Source organism: Oryctolagus cuniculus, chromosome 11, assembly GCF_051225735.1.
Source record: "Oryctolagus cuniculus isolate XC-2025 breed Fujian yellow rabbit chromosome 11, ASM5122573v1, whole genome shotgun sequence".
Taxonomy (NCBI): domain Eukaryota; kingdom Metazoa; phylum Chordata; class Mammalia; order Lagomorpha; family Leporidae; genus Oryctolagus; species Oryctolagus cuniculus.
In genome coordinates this window covers 1,025,742-1,043,355 of record NC_142877.1, presented here as the reverse complement: position 1 = coordinate 1,043,355, position 17,614 = coordinate 1,025,742, and the positions used below count along the sequence as shown (strand labels likewise).

Genomic DNA, 17,614 nt, shown 5'->3' with positions numbered 1-17,614 from the left:
TTGTGCCTGCCGTGGGGGCCCTGGGGACCACAGGAGAGCTCTGTCCATCAGATCCACTGGCGCCAGCGCCGCCCACACGCTTCCTGGCTTCCGGCTCCGCATTCCAGTCTCCAGCTGTCACCGTGGATCACGGCTTCTGCTGGTGCAACCAGGCTCCTGAGTCTCGGAGTCGGCCAAGGGGCCATCGCGACCTCATCACCGTGAGACGGGCTCCTTATCCCGGTCACAGTCTGCCGCACTTTGCTTTGTTTTCACTGTATCTGCAGAGCAGAGGCGGGGGTGGGTCTTCGTCTCCTGTTCGTTCCCCAGATGCCCGCAGCAGCCGGGCCGGGCCGGAGCCTGGACTCCACCTCATCTCCCACGTGAGAGGCGGGGGCCCGACACTCGAGCCGCCACCTGTTCCTCTCAGGGTGCAGGGGAGCTGGGACTGTCCCATGGGACACGGGGGCTGCAGCGGTGGCCTAACCCCTGCCGCAGCGCCCGTCCCGAGGGCTTCACCCGATCCTGGCCCACAGTGGCCGTGAGGGTCCATGTTGGGGCTCCTTGAGCGTCTTCAGCGTGCACACGCGCGTTTTTCATTGAACCTGGACGGTGTGGCTCTCACGCGGCCTCTGCCCCTCCCCCGCCTCCTCCGGGAAGCCCCGCGCACACTGGCCTGCGTGGTGGGCTCCCGGCTCCCGTGGTCTTTTTCCTCCCTGACCTCGGGCTGGGAACTCCGAGCGTCCTCGCCTGAAGCTTCTGGACACTCCCTCGCCTGCTCCCCCGCTTACAGCTCAGCCCGAGTCCCGCCGCGGCTCCTTGCCACGGCCGCTGTGTCCAGCTCCTGGCTCCTGGCCTCTCAGCAGACCGGCAACGGTTTCGCAAAGTCTGGGGCTGAGTTCAGGGCCTCGGCTGTCGGAGACGGCTCCGTCAGTCTGTGTTCCTGACTGGTCAGACCCTCCTGTTGGCTCAGACGCTTTGATTTCTTTTTTTAATTTTATTTATTTGAAAGGCAGAGTGACAGAGACACCGAAGAAATCATCTGCGACCTGGTCCACCCCCCAAATCCCACAGCAGCTGGGGCTGGGCCGAGCTGAAGCCGGGAGGCTGGGACTCAACCTGGGCCCCACACGAGTGGCAGGGCCCCATCTACGGCTTTCTAGGTGCGCTCGCGGGAAGCCGGATGGGAAGTGGGGTGGGCATTCCCGGGCAGGGCGCGTCACGCCGCGGCCTCACCCAGGCATTGCACTGCCTGCCTGTGCTCTGTGGTTTTTCTGTTGAGAACTGGCATTGGAGAGGGAGCTGGCGGCAACCTGGGAGCGCCCAGGGCTTGCCGAGCGCTCGCTGGAGGCTCCGTCGCATCCAGCCTGGGCTCCCCCCAGCCGTCCACAGGCGCACACACCTGCCAGTCTGTGGACTGGCTCTGGGCTGGGCAGTCTAATTCCTAAAAAAATTTTATCAGAAGGTTTGTCTGAAAGGCAGAAACACAGTGAGAGGGAGGGACAGAGATCTTCCATCTGCTAGTTCACTCCCCAAACAGCCACAAAGGCCGAGACTGGCCCAACTGAAGCCAGGAGCCAGGAGCTTCCTCGGGGTCTCCCGCACGGGTGCAGGGGCCCAAGGACTTGGACCACCTTCTACTGCTTTCCCAGCAGCGTTAGCAGGGAGCTGGCAAGGAAGTGGAGCACCAGGCAGGACTTGAACCGACACCCACATGGAATGCCGGCACTGCAGGAGGCGGCTTTACCCACCGCACAGCGCCAGCTCCCCTATCTTGTTTGTGAGTTCACCTTTCTTACTGAATGTGTTGCAAAGTCTAATCAGAAAGTGCAGAGCCTGGGTCACCCTGGGCTCCTCAGGGTCTCTCTGCTCCCACGTCCTCTCCTGGGGTGTGTGTGTGTGCTGGTGCAGGTCCCGCCCCTTTCTCGGGAGGAGGCTCCGACAATGGCAGTGGCCCGGCCCTGAGCACACAAGGCCAGACCGGAAGGCGGCAACGCTCACACTGACTGCAGTGGTCATCCTGACAGCCAGCCGTGCAGGGCGAGGGCCGGTGGGTGCCAAGTGAGCTGCAGACGGAGGGCAGGCTGTGGGCGCACGCGGTGCCAGCCGGCAGCCGGCGCAGCCCTCAGCAGCCCGGCAGCCTGCACCCACCGCTCACTCCCCAAATGCCCGCAAGGGCCGAGGCTGGGCCGGGACGCAGCTGGGAGCCGTCTGCTCAGAGGGACCCCGGGGCCAGGCCTCCAGCCGGCAGGCGTCCCGATGCGGGGAAGCCGGCAGGCCAGGCACCTCCCGGGCAGCCAGGGTCTTCCCGTCCTCTAACGCTTTAAACTCTGAGCCCGGAACGTCGCGGAAGAACGTCTCAACGTCCTTGTCTGGAGGTCTCAGACCTGCGTCAGTTCTAGATCAGATCCCCCCGCCGGCTGGTTCCCCACCTCTCCGGCTTCTCTGTGCGCAGTGGGCGCTCTCCCTCGCTGGGCGCCTGCCCCACCGCAGCGCAGGGAGGCAGGCACGCGTCCGCAAAGCCTGGGCTTGTGCAGGTTGTTTGCGGAGCTGCTGGGGGTCACCACCCCACTCCCGAAGCGCCCGTGCCCCGCACGAGTCCCTGCGGTTTAGTCGGCGGGAACAGGCGCCTCGCCCTCCTCGGGCCTCTGGCCGCTCAGAAAACCCCTCGCGGGGCCAGCCCGCGCGTGGGCGTCACAGGCGGGCACGAGACAGCAGCCGCTCCAGGGCCGTGAGAGCACGCGGGGACCTCGGTCCTCCCTCCCAAGCGCAGACACCCGCAGCCAGGCTGGGGGCTCCTGCGCCTGCCGGCCGCGGGGAGAGGCCCCGGGGACACAGCCCCACAGGTGGTGCCTACGACAGCCGCCAGCCGCCCACCTGATGCAGTGGGCACAGGGGCAGGGGCCCGGCTGGGCAAACGCTGACCGGAGCCGGCCCTGCGCCTGCCCCCGAACACGGGAGGCGGCGACGGCGCGTCGTGAGCTCGGTCTGCGCCTGGGTGGCCCTTCCCGCTCCGCCAGCACCGGGGAGCAGGACGCGCGGCCGGCGCACGGGGAGGCCGCTGGGGTCCAGTCCGGCCCCCAGCCGCCGGGAGGCCGGGGCTGCCGCGGTTCGTGTCCATCCCCCGGGCCGATGCCCGCGCGCAGAGCGGACCCCGGCCCGGGCCCGGCGGCTCCCCCTGCTCGCCCCAGGCCGCTGCGCACCCGGCGCGGGTCCGCGGGGTCAAAGGGCGTGCCCCCAGCCTTGCAGCCAACGCGGCCCAGGTGGGAGAAGCGGCCTCAGCCTGCGCCCCGCCTCCCCAGCCCGGCCTGGTGTCCGACGGCACCGGGAGCGCGCCCAGGGGCAGCAGGCAGCCTCCCGCGGCGGCGCGCACACCACGGACCCGGCCCAGCCGAGCCCCCCGCCCCCGTCTGTCCTGGCGCCGGGGCGGCCGCCCTGCGCCGGAAGCGGAAGCACGTTAACGGCCACCAAGGCCACACTGCGCAGAATCGCGGCGGGCCGTGACCCGGAAGTGCTCGCGGGCCCCGCCCCGTTCCTCCGATATCGCGGCCGGGGGACGAGGCACTTCCTTTCTGCCTCGCGCTCCCGGCGGCAGCAGGTGGGGCGGGCGGCGGGCGGCGGGCGGGGGTCGAGGCCGGGGCGGGAGGGTGCCGGCCGAGCTCACGGCACCGCGCTGACCCCACAGGTGCGGCTTCGACATGCAGAACGACGCCGGCGAGTTCGTGGACCTGTACGTGCCGCGGAAATGGTGAGCGCCCCCCCCCCGGCCGCCCTCGTGCCGGCCCCGGGGCCGCCTCCCCGCTCACCCCTTCCTCTCCCGCAGCTCCGCCAGCAACCGCATCATCGGGGCCAAGGACCACGCGTCCATCCAGATGAACGTGGCCGAGGTGAGCGGCGGCGGGCCGGGGGCCGCAGGCGCGGGCGGGGGCCGCAGGCGCGGGCGGGGCCGGGGCCGCGCGGGCTGAAGGCGCGGGCGCGCTGTGCGGCTTTGGTGTCCACAGGTCGACAAGGTCACGGGCAGGTTTAACGGGCAGTTCAAGACGTACGCGATCTGCGGCGCCATCCGCAGGATGGTGAGTGCGGCGGGGGCGCGGGGCGGGGCGGCGGGCCCGCCTGCGGGTGGGCTGGACCCTAACGCGAGCTCCGTCCCCAGGGGGAGTCGGACGACTCCATTCTGCGGCTGGCCAAGTCCGACGGCATCGTCTCGCAGTAAGGACCCCGGGGCGCCGGGGGCGGGGGGCGCGGGCTGCCGCGGAGACCCCGCCCCTAACCCCCTCCATCCCTCCCTCCAGGAACTTCTGAGCGGACGGGCGTGGCGCATCGTGGCAAATAAAGGATAAACGGTGGAGAGCTGCGTGTGGTTCTCTGTGTCACGCATCGGGCGGGGGCTGGGTGGGCGCGCGACGCGGGAGCCGGCAGAGGCGAAGCTGCGAAACCGACGTTTACTGGGCGAACACACTCGGGGGCAGCAGACGCGGCTGCGCCCGACACACGGCCGGTGGTGGCCCCCGCATCGCCGGGGCGCGAAGGGCAGAGCTGCCGCTGCTGAGTCGGGCGGGCTGTGGCGAGGGGCGCGGACACGGCCAGCGAGCAGGGGCTTTGACTTGTCCGTCCTGCAGCGGCCGGCGGGTGACGTTGGCGGCCCGGGAGCCGCGTGGAGACAGCGCGGTCCTTCCTGGCGGGCGGGGGGCAGCTAGGCTGGAGCGGACCCCGGCGCACCGGTTTGTTCTCTCAGTAGACCCAAATCCGGACGGTAACGGAGAGTCCGCCCGGCCCGCTCAGGGGCGCGAATCCTGTCGGCCGAGCGCGTCGCGGCCCGCACACCCGCTCCAGGCCCCGCCCGGCTGGTCTCGGCGCTGCCGGAAGATGCGGGGCGGGCGGTGTGCGCCTACAGCTGCTGCGTGAGGCGCCGGTAGTGGGGCAGCACCTGGTTCTCCGGCAGGTACAGCGCCAGCTCCAGGGCCACCAGCACCGTGAACTCGAACCCGATGAGGTCCCGCCTGTTGAAGCGGAACCGCTCCTCCAGCTTCTGCGGGGTGGCGGAGAGCGCGCGCTGAGCGGGGCCGTGCGCGGGGGGCGCGGGGCGCAGGGGAGGTGCGGGGCGGGGGAGAGCGCGGGCTGAGCGGGGTGGGGGCGCGGGGGGGGGCGGGGCACTCACGTCGATGAGCTGCTTCACCTCGGCCTTGCGCAGGTCGCCGCTGACCTTGGCGGCCAGCAGCACGCAGGCGCCGGCGCACAGCTTGCGGTTCTGCTTGTGCAGCTTGCCCTGCAGCACGAGCTTCTCGAAGTACACGTAGGCCGTGCACACGGCGCCCGGCTCCAGGCTGCACTCCTCGGACACGCGGCGCATCTCGCGCTTGAGGCTGCGGGCGGGCGGGCGGGGCGGTCAGGGCGGGACGGGGCGGGGGCAGCGGACCCAGGACAGCCCTGACCGCCCTTGCTGTGGGCTCGGCGCCCTCGCGGCCGGGGCAGGCGGGCCCAGGCGACACGCGGGCACACGCGGGCACACACGGGCTCCTGGTCCCGCGCCCTCACCTGCGGATCTTGCTCAGCGTCAGCCGGACGTGCGGGAACTTCTCGCGGAAGGTCTCGTTCATGTCCTTCTTGAGGTCGGAGGGCTTCACGTACTCTATCACCGTGGTCTGCAAGCAGGGGGTGGGTCTGGCCGCCGGCCGCCAAGGCCCGGTTCCGGGGCCTCGGCTTAGCCCCCAGCCTGCCTCTCAAGTAAGTTTCCTCTAGAAATACACTTAAAGGGGCCGGCGCTGTGGCGTAGCCCGTGAAGCCGCCGCCTGCAGTGCCGGCATCCCACGTGGGCGCTGGTTCGAGTCCCAGCCGCTCCACCTCCGATCCCGCTCCCTGCTAAGGCCTGGGAAGGAAGCAGAACGTGGCTCAAGCACTTGGGTGCAGCCCCTGGCCTGGCCCAGCCCCAGGTGGGAGACCTGGACGCAGCCCCTGGCCTGGCCCAGCCCTGGTTGTCTGGGGAGTGAACCAGATGGAAGACCTTTTACTCTAACTCTTTCAAGTAAATAATAATAAAAATGAAAACAATGAGAGGACAACAGAATCCAGGAGTCCTTGGGGTCCCAGCTGCAGGTGCGCGGGGGTGTGGCCTTGGGTCGTGGGTGTGGCCCGGAATTGTGGGTGTGGGGGCATCACCCCTCCTCCCCGTCATGGGTGTGTCCCCCCCCCAGGGTCGTGGGTGTGGAGGCGTTGTCCCCTGGGGTCATGGGTGTGGGGGTCACCCCCTGGGGTCGTGGGTGTGTCCCCCCCTCCCCCCCCCCCCCCCGTCGTGGGGGGCTCCCGCTCACCATGTAGGAGGCAAAGATGAGCACTCGCTTGTGCTTGCCGCACGGCCACTGAGGATCGTCCAGCAGGTTGGGGTTGTACTCCAGGGCGTCTCCCCCGTCGCCCCCTGGAAAGGGCAGCCCTGAGCCACAGCCACGCCCATCTGGCCTCCAGGCTGAGGGACCACAGCCACGCGGGGCAATGGGTGAAGGGAAGGGGTCCCGACAGGAGGGCCTCCCCGAGGGGAGGGAGGGGTGGGGGTTAGGGCAAGGTTAGTGCCCGCCCGCCCTGGCGCCCAGGCCCCCTGGTCTGTCCGTGTCCGTGAGGCCTGCACAGGGCGGTCTCTGGCAGGTGGCCGCGGGACCCGCCCTGGGAAGGCGTGAGGGATACCTAGTTCCGGGCCGGCTGGCGCTGGCTTGGAGGGGATGGGTTTGTGTCTGGACCCCGGCAGCGCCCGCGGCACGCTGGGCCGTGGCTGGGGCAGTGGGCCGTGGCTGTCACTCTTGTGTGTGACCAGGGCGTTGGTAGGGTACAGGAACCTGGCGTACGACACGACCTGGAAAAGCAAGCGAGGGGAACTCGGTCCCGCGCCCCACGCAGACCCAGGGACGCGGCTCTGAGCTTGGTGCAGCTGCCTGGGGGGGGGGGGCAGTGAAATTCTCACGTGACGGGACATTCCAGAACATTCCTGCTCTTCTCTGGGATCTGTAGCACTGCTAGGTCCTCCCTGTTTCTGAAGACCTTGACCTCAGACCAGCACAGGGGCAGGGGCCCCATGCCCAGTGGGCCCCACCCTGCAGACAGGCCGCAGGGGAGCTGCTGACCAAGGCACCCTAGGTCCACCTCCACGAGCCCCTGGCTCACCCCACTCCCACCCTCTACTTCAGATGTGCTGGTCACCCCTGCCCTGCCGGCCCTGACCGTGCTGGTCACCCCTGCCTGGCCGGCCCTGACCGTGCTGGGCATCGGCTACCCACAGGACCCTTGCCTTTCCATCCGCTCCCAGCTCAACGCCTTCCAACTCAAAGACCATCTCGGAGGACACGGACACGCCGCCGGACGGGTGCCTCTGCTTCTGGCTGTCCACCCTCAGGTCACTGCAGCACAAGAAAGGGCCATGCCGTGGCCTTCTGTCCACGCAGAGCCCGTGATGCCACGCGCTCCCCACGCGGCAAGGTCGGGAAGCCCACGGCAGGGAGCCAGGTGAGGTCGTCCTGCGGCCCGACTCTTCCCCCGGGCAGTCACAGCTGCCCAAGCCGCATGGGGGCCACGGTGCCGCGACGTCCACCCAAGTCCACTTCCAGGTACCCAGACCCTGGGTCTGCCTCCCAGCTGGGGGACGTGCCAGGGACACAGCGCCGGCCCCACCGCCTTCCCAGGATCACGCCCGGGACCAGACTGCCTGGCCTGGCCGTGTCCACGAGAGGGGCGGACGGTGGCTGCCCCGGAGAGCAAGCGAGGACCGCATGGCCGCCCGGGGCCTGGGGCAGGGCCTGTGGGAGGGGTGTGGCTCGCGCCTGCCTGGGCCCAGCTTGGTGGGACAGGGGCCCAGGTATCCGCGGCGGGGCCTGGTCTGGGGGCCCGGGTATCCGCGGCGGGGCCTGGTCTGGGGGCCCCGGGTATCCACGGCGGGGCCTGGTCTGGGGCCCCGGGTATCCGCGGCGGGGCCTGGTCTGGGGGCCCCGGGTATCCGCAGCGGGGCCTGGTCTGGGGCCCCGGGTATCCGCGGCGGGGCCTGGTCTGGGGGCCCGGGTATCCGCGGCGGGGCCTGGTCTGGGGCCCCGGGTATCCGCGGTGGGGCCTGGTCTGGGCCCTGCCCACTCACCAGACCCGCAGGCTCTCTCCATAGGGCAGGACTGAGAAGGCCGCACACAGGGAGCGCTTGGCGCAGATGAGCACGATCCTGGCGGAGGGGAGGCCGGGTCAGGGCCGAGGGCAGCGGGGAAAACGGGTGATGGGAAACCGGCCCAGAATGCCGGGTGCCGGGGCGGCAGGCGTGGGCGCTCCTGCCGTGGCGGTGATGCTCAGCGGAGCTGGGGGCCGCCCACCAGGAATGCAGCTTTGCGAAGGGCAGGGGCACAGGGCGAGGGGGCTCGTCTGCCCAGGGCCAGGCCTCGGGGCAGGCACCAGCCCTGCGGTCAGAGCCCAGCCGGCCCGGGAGGATGCAGGCGGGACCCACAGGCTCCGGTGGGCAGACCACCCGGGTCTGGCTGGGAAAGGGGGCGGGGGCGGGGCCTCAGGGCTTGGCTGCACCTGGCCTGAGGTTTGGGTTCAGGCTCCCGGCGCTCCCCAGGACGGCTCCCCAGGACGGCCCCTCCGGCCGCGCCCCGCCCCCGCCCCAGCACCTGCTGTTCTTGGTGTCGTACTGCCTCATGTTCTTGATGAAGTGAGTCTTCTTCAGGCCCTTCTGCCGCGGGGACCCCGACGTGTGTCTGCTCCTGCGAGGACAGGCAGGTGGCTCCTTTGCCCCGGGAGCCCTCCCCCCCCCGGAGTCAGCGGCTGCCCCGGCAGGCAGGCAGGGCGGGCGCGTACCTCTGCGCCGCGGCACAGCCCACCGCATCTTCCAGAAACTCCAGGGAGCAGCGCTGGGACGCCACGCGCCTCCTGGAAGGGCGACACGCGGGCCTCAGAACGTCCCGGAGCCCCCCGGGCCGGTGGGGCAGGCTCTGCACGGGGGGGCCAGGCCCACCGCCCCTGCCCCTGCCCCTGCCCCCGGGGGGTCCAACAAGGCCAGCACGGGAGAGCAGAGCACGGGCCACGCCCTCCCACCATGGCCGGGGTGGGGGGGCTGTCCCCGGGCCTGCAGCTCTCCACCAGCTCGTCCAACAGCCATCTCCTGCTGGACGCTGGGCAGGGGCGGCCGGAACCCCAGTATCCTTCCTGTGACACTGAGCGCTAACAGGAGTCCCAGCCCCGCCACCCCGAGTGTCGCCCGGCAGGTGCAGGGCTGCCCCCTGCGCGTCCCATGAGCCCCCAGGAGCAGCACTGGCACTCCCCCACGGGGACCGCAGGCGGTGGCCTCCCAGCGCCACGTGCTGCGGGGGGCTAAGGCCTGGGATCCCAGAGACCCCCACGGCTACACCGCAGGTCAAGGTGAAGGCGGGGGGCTGCTATGACGCCAGCATCCTGTGTGGGAGCCAACGCGAGTCCTGGCTGCTCCGCCTCTGGTTCCAGCTCAGTCAGGCAGCGGACGACGGCCCGAGACCTTGGGCCCTGCCCCCGCGTGCGAGACCCGATGGAGCTCCTGGCTTTGTGTTCAGCCTGGCCCAGCCCTGGCTGTGTGGCCATGTGGGACACGAACCAGCAGGAGAAGATCTCTGCCTTTCAAATACACAAATAAATCTGAAAAAAGCAAACGCAAGCCCGGTCATCCGCCTCAAGGCCGCCACCGTGACCAGGTCCTGGCGGCTGCGGTGCCCGTTGTGCCAGTGAGGCCCCGGGGTCAGCCCAGGGCCAAGGAAGGCCTCCAGCTCCAAGGCTCAGGGCTCTGCTGCGGGGCCGCCTGGGCCTGGGCTCCCAGAGGCGGCCGGAGCCCAGTGCCAGGGCTGCACCCAGCTGCGCGTGACGGCCCAGAGCCCCCAGCGCTGCCCTGCACCCCTGTGCCCGGGACCCAGATTCGGGGTGGGGGGCGTTCTTGTGTTTCAGTTTCTGACCAAGTTACCAGGCCAGCGGTAAAGAAGTTACAAAGTAAAGATTAGTGAAGTTTTAAAAACCGCTGGCCTGACCACCGCAGTCCTCCGAGACCGGGCAGGAGTGGGCACCACACCCAGGTCGTGTCTGACTCAGCATCTCACAGCTCTTCCTGGGGGCGGCTGGGCTGTGCCCCCTCGTGGAGGTCCTGGCGCCCCTCCCACAGGGAGCCTGGGCTGCCACACTGTCCCTCTGCACGTCTGTCTCACTGCTTCTGAACAGGAAGGAACACGGTACACGGGAGTGCCAGGCCCTGCCGAGGGAGGGGAAGACCCCCAGAGGGCACCCGACACCCCCAGGAGGGCACCCCGCCTCCCAGCCATCTTTTGTGAGCAGAAAGTCGAGCCAAGTATTTGTTGAATGAATGCCTGACCACCAGCTTCCCTCAGGGCATGGCACAGTTAACTTGGAGCTCCCACAGCCGCCAGGCGGCACGGGCGGAGCCGGGACACCGCCCCGGTCCCTGCGACGGCACGGCTTCGCCTCCTGTTCCAGAAGCCACAGGGGCGGCCGCAGCCCTCGCACAGCCTCGGAAGGACCCGGCCCACCCCGATGCTGCACCTGACTCCCAGCCTGCGGAGCGCGAGGTCCCTGGCACTGTCACCGCGGCTGAGCCGACAACCGGGGGGCAGGTGGGAGATGTGAGCGACAGTGAGGCCTGGGCACGGCTCAGAGCACTCACTGGGCCACGCTGCCCAGGGCACCAGGGAAGCAGACACACAGACGACATGGACGAGAGCCGGCGCCAGAGATCCCGCCCCCCGCACGGCGGCCTCCCTCAGCCCGGGGACCCGTCCCCCACACGGCGGCCTCCCTCAGCCCGGGGACCCGTCTGGGAGGCAGGGCCACGGGGAAGCCCGTGGGTTAACTGGAGCCGCGTGGTCCTGACCAGCGGGCTGATGGCCAGAACCAGCCCCTGCGAACTGGCAGCAGGGACAGAGCCAGGTTCAGGTCACGAGCCCCCCTGCTTCCTCTCGGGCCTTCCTCCCAGCAGGGCACTCCCTGGGGGAGGCGGCCAGGAGTCCAGCTCCCTTCCCGCACCCTCACCGAGCGCGTCCAGCTCCCCTCCCGCACCCTCACCAAGCGCGTGCCTCGGGCTGCTCCACACTCCCAGCACCTAACTGCCCAGGGTGGCCCCGGCAGGTGCACGGAGGCTCTGCACCTGCCAGAGGTCACATGGCCACCGCAGCCCTGACACCAACACGTAGGAACCCTCCCTCTGCCTGTCATTCCTCAGGTTAAGATTTTTAGGAGACAAAGGCAACAGGAGTTTGCAGAAAATGAACTTGAACTGAAACCAGAAGTGAGTCTGATGAAACCGCGCGCCTCGCCCCTGCAGAGGGCTGTCTCCATCACCCCTGGCGGGCGGTGCAGGCAGGCGAGGGGCCCAGACACCTGGCCAGGACGGTGCTGCTCCAGGGGGTGACAGCGGGCGGGCTGGGGCACTGGTGACGGCTCAGGTGCCGGCCCTGCCCCGGGAGGCACCAGACCCCATCCGGGAAAAGAAGGGGTGGAGGAAACCCCGGTCTGTCCCCGGCGCCCTCCTTCAGCTAATGACTCCCATGGGGCCGGCGGCTCCCACCCCTGGCCCTCAGAGGCACTGGCGGAAGCCACAGCCCCACCCAGCCCTCCGTGCCTCCTGTGTGCTCATGGTGGGGATGACGCGTCCCTTCTCCCCACGCCCGCAAACCAGACCCCGTGGCTGTTCCAGGTCTCGCTCTGCCATGTTCTCTCTCTGTGCTGCACTGTTAAGGCCGATCCTCGCCGACAAGTGGGGAAACCGAGGCCCGGAGCTGTCAGGGACTCGCTCCTGGGGGCGCTCTGTGGTCGGCCAAGTGGAGGCCACGCCGGCAGTTCTCGGGGTCTTCTGGTCTCTCCTCCTGGGAGTCCCACCGTGCACTCTGTGCCCGACCCGGCCACACAGAAATGCAGCAGGTGCAGGTCACCAGGAAGCCACACAACCACGCCACGGGCACAGGTGTGAGGATGCTCACACGTGACACGGGCCCCCCCGTCAGGGTCCCGGTGGGCACGGCCCAAGGGAAAACCGTCCCCAGAGCGGGCTGTACCGAGGCCCCGGCAGCACGCGTGTGCCGAGCTGCAGGCTCACGGCCACGGGCTCCCCTGACATCACTAAGTGCTGCAGCCGAGCAAACCACCGAGAACCACAGCTGGGCCGGCCTGCTGTGCTGGCGGCTCCACTTCTGACCCAGCTCCCTGCTACGGCCTGGGAAAGCAGTGGAAGACGGCCCAGGTCTTTGGGCCCCTGCACCCATGGGGGAGACCCGGACGAAGCTCCTGGCTCTGGCCTGGCCCAGCCTTGGCCATTGCAGCCATCTGGGGAGTGAACCAGTGGATGGAGGACCTCTCTCTGTTTCTCCCCGTAACTCTGCCTTTCAAATACGTAAAATACATCTTAAAAAAAAAAAAAAACCACAGCTATCGCCCTCCATTCCCAGACCCTGGGCGCAGGCAGAGCCGAGTCCTGCTGAGTGCCTCCCGCCCAGCCACGTCAGTCACACGGCATGGATGGCGTCCACAGTGGCCGCCCACGTGGCAGTGACCGCCTGCAGCTGCCCCCTGGACTTTAGGGGCGAAGGGGCTTGGAGTCGGGTGAGCGGAGCTGCCAAGAGGGCGGGGCACCCCGGCGTCCCACTGCCCCTTCGTCAGCGGCGGACACTTGCTGCCCCTCCCAGACTCACACGGGAGGGACACCCCGCTTCTCCTGTCCCAGAAGCCTCCTTGCTCGTGACTATGCGGACAGAAGAGGACGGCCAAGGCTGGGCTGCCACGCTGGGGTCTCAAGGCCAGGCCATGGCTACAGACCCAGAGCCGAGTGAGGGGCCAGCCCACGTGGTATGTGAGCAGGGTCAGCGCACACCAGAGGCTGGCACTGTCACCCGTGTGCACACACGTGAGCAAGGTCAGAGCACACCAGGGGATGGTACCATCACCCGTGTGCACACACGTGAGCAGGGTCAGAGCACGCGAGGGCTGCCACCGTCACCCGTGTGCACACACCACATGAGCAGGGTCAGAGCACACCAGGGCTGGCACCGTCACCCGTGTGCACACACATGAGCAGGGTCAGCGCACGCCAGGGCTGCCGCCGTCACCCACAGCCTGCGGTCGACTCGCACTGGCTTCTCAGTGCTCCTGGTGGAGGTCGTTCTGGGCCCGGCTCCCTGCCTGGCCTGAGCGTTGTGCCTGGCACACTGCGGCCCCTGGGGCACCTCTGCTTGGCAAGCGGGCAGGCCTGGGTACCCCGTGTCACTGAGCCCAGCAAGGTGGACGGCCCCTCCCCACACCGCTGGCACGGCCGCCTCGGCCGGGGCTCCGGCTGCCGCTGGAAGCTTCCCTGCACCTGGAGAACCAGGAGACCCGAATGCGAGTCGTAAGCACGGACTGTCCTGAACCAGACAGGAAGTGGTGGACAGATGGGCACTCGGGCACGCCCAGTGGGATGGACGGGCACTCGGGGACGCCCAGTGGGGTGGACCGGCGCTCGGGGATGCCCAGTGGGATGGATGGGCACTCGGGGACGCCCAGTGGGATGGACGGGCACTCGGGGACGCCCAGTGGGGTGGACGGGTGCTCGGGGACACCCAGTGGGATGGATGGGCGCTCGGGGACGCCCAGTGGGACGGACGGGCGCTCGGGGACGCCCAGTGGGACGGACGGGCACTCGGGGACGCCCAGTGGGACGGACGGGCACTCGGGGACGCCCAGTGGGACGGACGGGCGCTCGGGGACGCCCAGTGGGGTGGACGGGTGCTCGGGGACACCCAGTGGGATGGACGGGCACTCGGGGACGCCCAGTGGGACGGACGGGCACTCGGGGACGCCCAGTGGGACGGACGGGTGCTCGGGGACACCCAGTGGGATGGACGGGCGCTCGGGGACGCCCAGTGGGATGGACGGGCGCTCGGGGACGCCCAGTGGGGTGGATGGGCGCTCGGGGACGCCCAGTGGGACGGACGGGCACTCGGGGACGCCCAGTGGGACGGACGGGCACTCGGGGATGCCCAGTGACTCCTGGGCGCTCCTACGGCCGCAGCCGTGTCCTCCTCGGAGACTGTGCAGCCCAGCCCTCTCGCCTCCCGGCTGCGCCCCTGCGCTGTGCGTGGCCACACGTGGCTGAGTGTGCGGTCACTCACCGTGCAGATGTCACCTTGTCCCTGTTAGTGCTGTGGCTGAACCGCGTCCTCCAAAAAGACAGGCGGAGGCCCTGACCCCAGTATGTGTGCACGGCCCACGTCTGGAGGCGGGGCCTCAGCGGGGGTGCAGAGCAGGATGTGGTGCGGGGGGCCGCTAAGGCACTGACCAGTGCCTGAGGAAAACAGACACGGGGCAGACGTCCCACGGAAGGGACACGGCCTGGAGGACGTCCCCACGCTGCACTGGGAGCGCCGCCTTCGACGCGGGGACCTGACGCTGGTCTCCAGGACCGGGCGAGGACCCGTGGTCAGCGGTCTGCAGGCTCCTGAGTCACACACGGGCCCCCAGGGAGAGACAGCAGCCCGGGAGCAGGGCAGAGCACCGGCCGTGAGGCCCGGCCCACCCCAGACCCGGCCTGCTCTCGGGCTGTGGCACAGTCGGCTAAGCCTCTGCCTGCAGTGCCGGCATCCCATATGGGCGCCGGTGCGAGTCCCGGCTGCTCCACTTCCGATCCAGCTCTCTGCTGTGGCCTGGGAAAGCAGTGGAGGATGGCCCGGGTCCTTGGGCCCTGCACCCACGTGGGAGTCCTGGAGGAAGCTCCTGGCTCCGGTTTGGCACAGCTCTGGCTGTTGCACTCATCTGGGGAGTGACCCAGCGGATGGAAGACCTCTCTCTCTCTCTCTCTCTCTCTCTCTAACCCTGACTTTCAAATAAATTAAAAAAAAAAAAAAATGGAGGCAAGTAGTGTCAGAGGGTCCATGGAAGTCAGGACGCCTGGGTGGAGACTGTTCCTGGTTCCGCAGAACACGCCACATGCGAGACAGAGCCTCACGGCCAGAGACCAACGCCCGGCCGGGAGGAAGTGCCCAAGGCAAACCCGGCTCACACAGTGGGGTCACACAGTGGGGCTCACAGAGCAGAGGCCCCGGCCAGTCAGCTGCTCAAGGCCACAGGGCTGTGAGTGGTGAAGCAGGATTTGAACCCGGGCCTGCACCCAGCACGGCCCCCAGCACGGCCCCCAGCACAGCCCCCGTCACGGCCCCGTCAGTCACGGCCCCGTCAGTCACGACGGCCCCGTCCCCCGGGAGCGGGCTCGTCCCCCAGGAGTGCCGTGCCGTGCGGGGCAAGCACACGGGCGCGGCAGCCACATCCCGAAGGCTGTGCGCGGTCCCGCGGCGGGGGTCTGGCCCCCGTCTGGCCAGGCAGCGGCGGGCGGGGCCTGGGAGCCAAGGCCAGGCGGGGCAGGACCCCCGCGAGCGCTGTGCTCTGGACGCGGCCGCCCCCAGCCCCTGGCTGCCACGCCAGGACGGCCAGTGCGGCCAATGACCTCCAGGTGAGGACAGCGCCCCTGCAACCCAGGGAGGGGCCACCGAGAGGCCTCTCCCTGGCTCGGTCTGCGCCGTGACCCCGGGCTGCGGGGTCAGCAGGCCCAGAGCGACCTGGAAGGGCACGGGCGCCTGTCCGCCAGGCCCCTCTGGCCAGGGCCATGTGCTGCAGGGCCAGCCCCAGGACGCTGGCCGCGGTGGGCACTGGGGGTCCCGCGCAGTGCGGAGGGCAGAGGAACGGCATGGGGAAGACCCCGGCCCACGAGGTGCAAATGCAGAGGGGCACACGGAGGGGGGGCCAGACTCCAGGGCAGGGGCCAAGCGCGTGGGGGAGGGGCAGTGCTGAGAGCTGCCGCACCTGTGTCCGGGCGTCTCCAGGTGGGGCTCAGAGCTAAGGGCGCCCCCGGCCCTATGTCTGCAGCCGGCAGCCCCAGGGCACCCCAACTCCGTCCAGGGCTCAGAAGGCCTCAGGCGGCCCCAAACCCCGAGCCCGGGGCTAACAGGTCCCCGGGTCACCCCAACCCCTGTGTCCGCCCTCACGGCCGGGTCGGCCCACCTCGGTGTTCTAGGCTGACGGGCTCCCGGGCCACCTCACTCCCTCGCCTTGGGGTGACAGGGCGCCAGGCCACCCGCACCCCCTGGGCCCTCGACCCCCGGGTCCGGGGCTGCCCCGCCCTCCGGCCCCCACTCACCTCTGGCGCGGCCCGTCCAGCCCCAGGCCGGCGGGGGCCTGCGTGGGGCTGAGGAGGCCCTGGGGCGCGGGGGTCCTGGCAGGCAGCCCGGGGAGGCCGGCGGGCGGCGCGGGCGGCGGCGCGGGCGGCTCGCGGGCCTCGGCGGGCGGCGGCAGCGGCGGCGGCGGCGGCGGGGGCTTCTCGCCGCCCGGGCCCAGGCTGGGCGGCCGCCCGTCCAGGGAGATGTTGTTGAGGAAGAAGAGCGCGGCCTGGCGGCGCCGCGAGTCCCCGCGCCTCCGCAGCGCCGGCGGCGGGTTCCGGGCGGCCGGGGCCGGCGGCGCCGCGGCGGGGCCGGGGGCCGGGCCCGGGGCTCCACCCGCCGCGGCCGCGGCCATCCTGCGAGTGAGCCGCCCGCGCCGCCGCCCGCCGCCCATTGGCCGCGGAGCGCCCGCATGCAAATGCCTCCTCGGCGCGCCCGCCCATTGGCCAGCGCGGCCGCGGCCGCCCCTCGAGCGTGCCGCCTGCTTCCCATTGGCGGCGGCGCGCCCGTATGCAAATCTACCTCCGGCGCGCCCGCCCATTGGCCACCACTGCCGCGGCGGGCGCCGTGCCAGCGGGCGCTCCCCTGGGTCTTAGAGGGAGTTGGGGCTCGGCCCCGGGGAGCCGGAAGCCGCCCAGGGCAGCGAGCGGTTGCGCGGGTTCAGATCCCGCCTCGAGAGCTGCGGGGGCGCCGGGCTGTGGCGTGCGCGGTGTGCCTCCCCGTTTGCGGCGTGGGCAGGCCCCAGCCTGGGGGACGTCGGTGTGCCTCGGTGTCCTCCCGTGAGCGTGGCGGGCGTGGGTCGGTAACCCCCCCTTGCCACCGGCTTCCCTCGTTCGCTTAGAAGAGCCAGGGTCTGAGGGGAGTGGGCGGCTGCCCAGGCTTCCCGCCTACACCTGCGCCGGCGCCCACCTGTGTCTGCTTGCAGCCTGTGTCACTCACAGTGGGGACGGCCACTGCCACCTGGGGCTGTCGTCGGGTGCAGCTGGCTCTGGCTGCGGGGTTTGCCCGCACAGGAGGGCTGGGCAGCCCCGGTGGTGGTCACTGCACACCTCTGCCATGCTGGGGGCCAGGGACTGGCCCTGGGGGGTGTGGGCGGCAGCAGCTGCAGGCCACGGGGGAGGTGGGGGGGACACTTTCCTGAGCCACCTCCTGCCTTGGCAGCCCCCTCCCTCGGTGACCAGCTGGGGTCCAGTCTCGTCTGCTTTCCTCTCTGCTCCTCCAACTGGCCTTTGAGGCCTCTGGCCAGTCCCGGACGGCTTGTGGAGGGCAGGGCTGGGGCTGGAGTAGCTATGCGCGGGTCCAGTCCACGCTTTCTGGCTGCCACTTCCCAGGTGACCGCAGGCGAGTACCTGCTTCCCTGACCCGCGTGTGCCGGGCGGGGGACTCCGTGGGCCCTGCACCCTGAACCTGTCGGGCAGGTGGTCCTGGGTGGGGCAGACACAGGTGTGCAGCAAAGAAGCAGGTGT

At 70.1% G+C, this 17,614-nt stretch overlaps 2 protein-coding genes across 6 annotated transcripts; one reads left to right on the top strand and one right to left on the bottom strand.

The window, feature by feature from the left end:
- Nucleotides 1-3,518: 3,518 nt before the first annotated feature.
- RPS21 (ribosomal protein S21) lies at nucleotides 3,519-4,329 on the top strand. 2 transcript variants are annotated; one of them, XM_051828651.3, is made up of 6 exons: nucleotides 3,519-3,577; nucleotides 3,665-3,727; nucleotides 3,803-3,866; nucleotides 3,981-4,052; nucleotides 4,133-4,188; nucleotides 4,272-4,329. In XM_051828651.3, the coding sequence occupies exons 2-6, from the start codon at nucleotides 3,678-3,680 to the stop codon at nucleotides 4,279-4,281; spliced, it is 252 nt and encodes an 83-aa protein (XP_051684611.1). In that variant the 5' UTR covers nucleotides 3,519-3,577; nucleotides 3,665-3,677; the 3' UTR covers nucleotides 4,282-4,329. The 2 variants fall into 2 exon arrangements, with proteins under 2 accessions (XP_051684611.1, XP_089163061.1); XM_089306935.1 differs by lacking the exon at nucleotides 4,272-4,329 and having other exon boundaries at nucleotides 4,133-4,192.
- A 78-nt stretch (nucleotides 4,330-4,407) lies between these two features.
- Nucleotides 4,408-16,533, bottom strand: CABLES2 (Cdk5 and Abl enzyme substrate 2). 4 transcript variants are annotated; one of them, XM_051828648.3, is made up of 10 exons: nucleotides 16,130-16,529; nucleotides 8,797-8,868; nucleotides 8,610-8,702; nucleotides 8,090-8,167; nucleotides 7,253-7,361; nucleotides 6,655-6,820; nucleotides 6,288-6,391; nucleotides 5,515-5,621; nucleotides 5,156-5,342; nucleotides 4,408-5,008 (listed from the first exon to the last, which is right to left on the bottom strand). In XM_051828648.3, the coding sequence occupies exons 1-10, from the start codon at nucleotides 16,501-16,503 to the stop codon at nucleotides 4,868-4,870; spliced, it is 1,431 nt and encodes a 476-aa protein (XP_051684608.1). In that variant the 5' UTR covers nucleotides 16,504-16,529; the 3' UTR covers nucleotides 4,408-4,867. The 4 variants fall into 4 exon arrangements, with proteins under 4 accessions (XP_051684608.1, XP_051684607.1, XP_051684609.1 ...); XM_051828647.3 differs by having other exon boundaries at nucleotides 5,138-5,342; nucleotides 16,130-16,527; XM_051828649.3 differs by lacking the exon at nucleotides 8,797-8,868 and having other exon boundaries at nucleotides 5,138-5,342; nucleotides 16,130-16,527.
- Nucleotides 16,534-17,614: the final 1,081 nt, after the last annotated feature.

Bases quoted from the DNA above. Each gene is read 5' to 3' on its own strand.
- RPS21 (XM_051828651.3), top strand. From the start codon at position 3,678: ATGCAGAACGACGCCGGCGAGTTCGTGGACCTGTACGTGCCGCGGAAA. The intron at 3,728-3,802 runs GTGAGCGCCCCC...CCTCTCCCGCAG, and splicing joins CTGTACGTGCCGCGGAAATG to CTCCGCCAGCAACCGCATCA. The intron at 3,867-3,980 runs GTGAGCGGCGGC...TGGTGTCCACAG, and splicing joins TCCAGATGAACGTGGCCGAG to GTCGACAAGGTCACGGGCAG.
- CABLES2 (XM_051828647.3), bottom strand. From the start codon at position 16,503: ATGGCCGCGGCCGCGGCGGGTGGAGCCCCGGGCCCGGCCCCCGGCCCC. The intron at 8,869-16,129 runs GTGAGTGGGGGC...TCGCCCTTCCAG, and splicing joins CTGGACGGGCCGCGCCAGAG to GAGGCGCGTGGCGTCCCAGC. The intron at 5,343-5,514 runs GTGAGGGCGCGG...GCCCGCCCGCAG, and splicing joins ACGCTGAGCAAGATCCGCAG to CCTCAAGCGCGAGATGCGCC.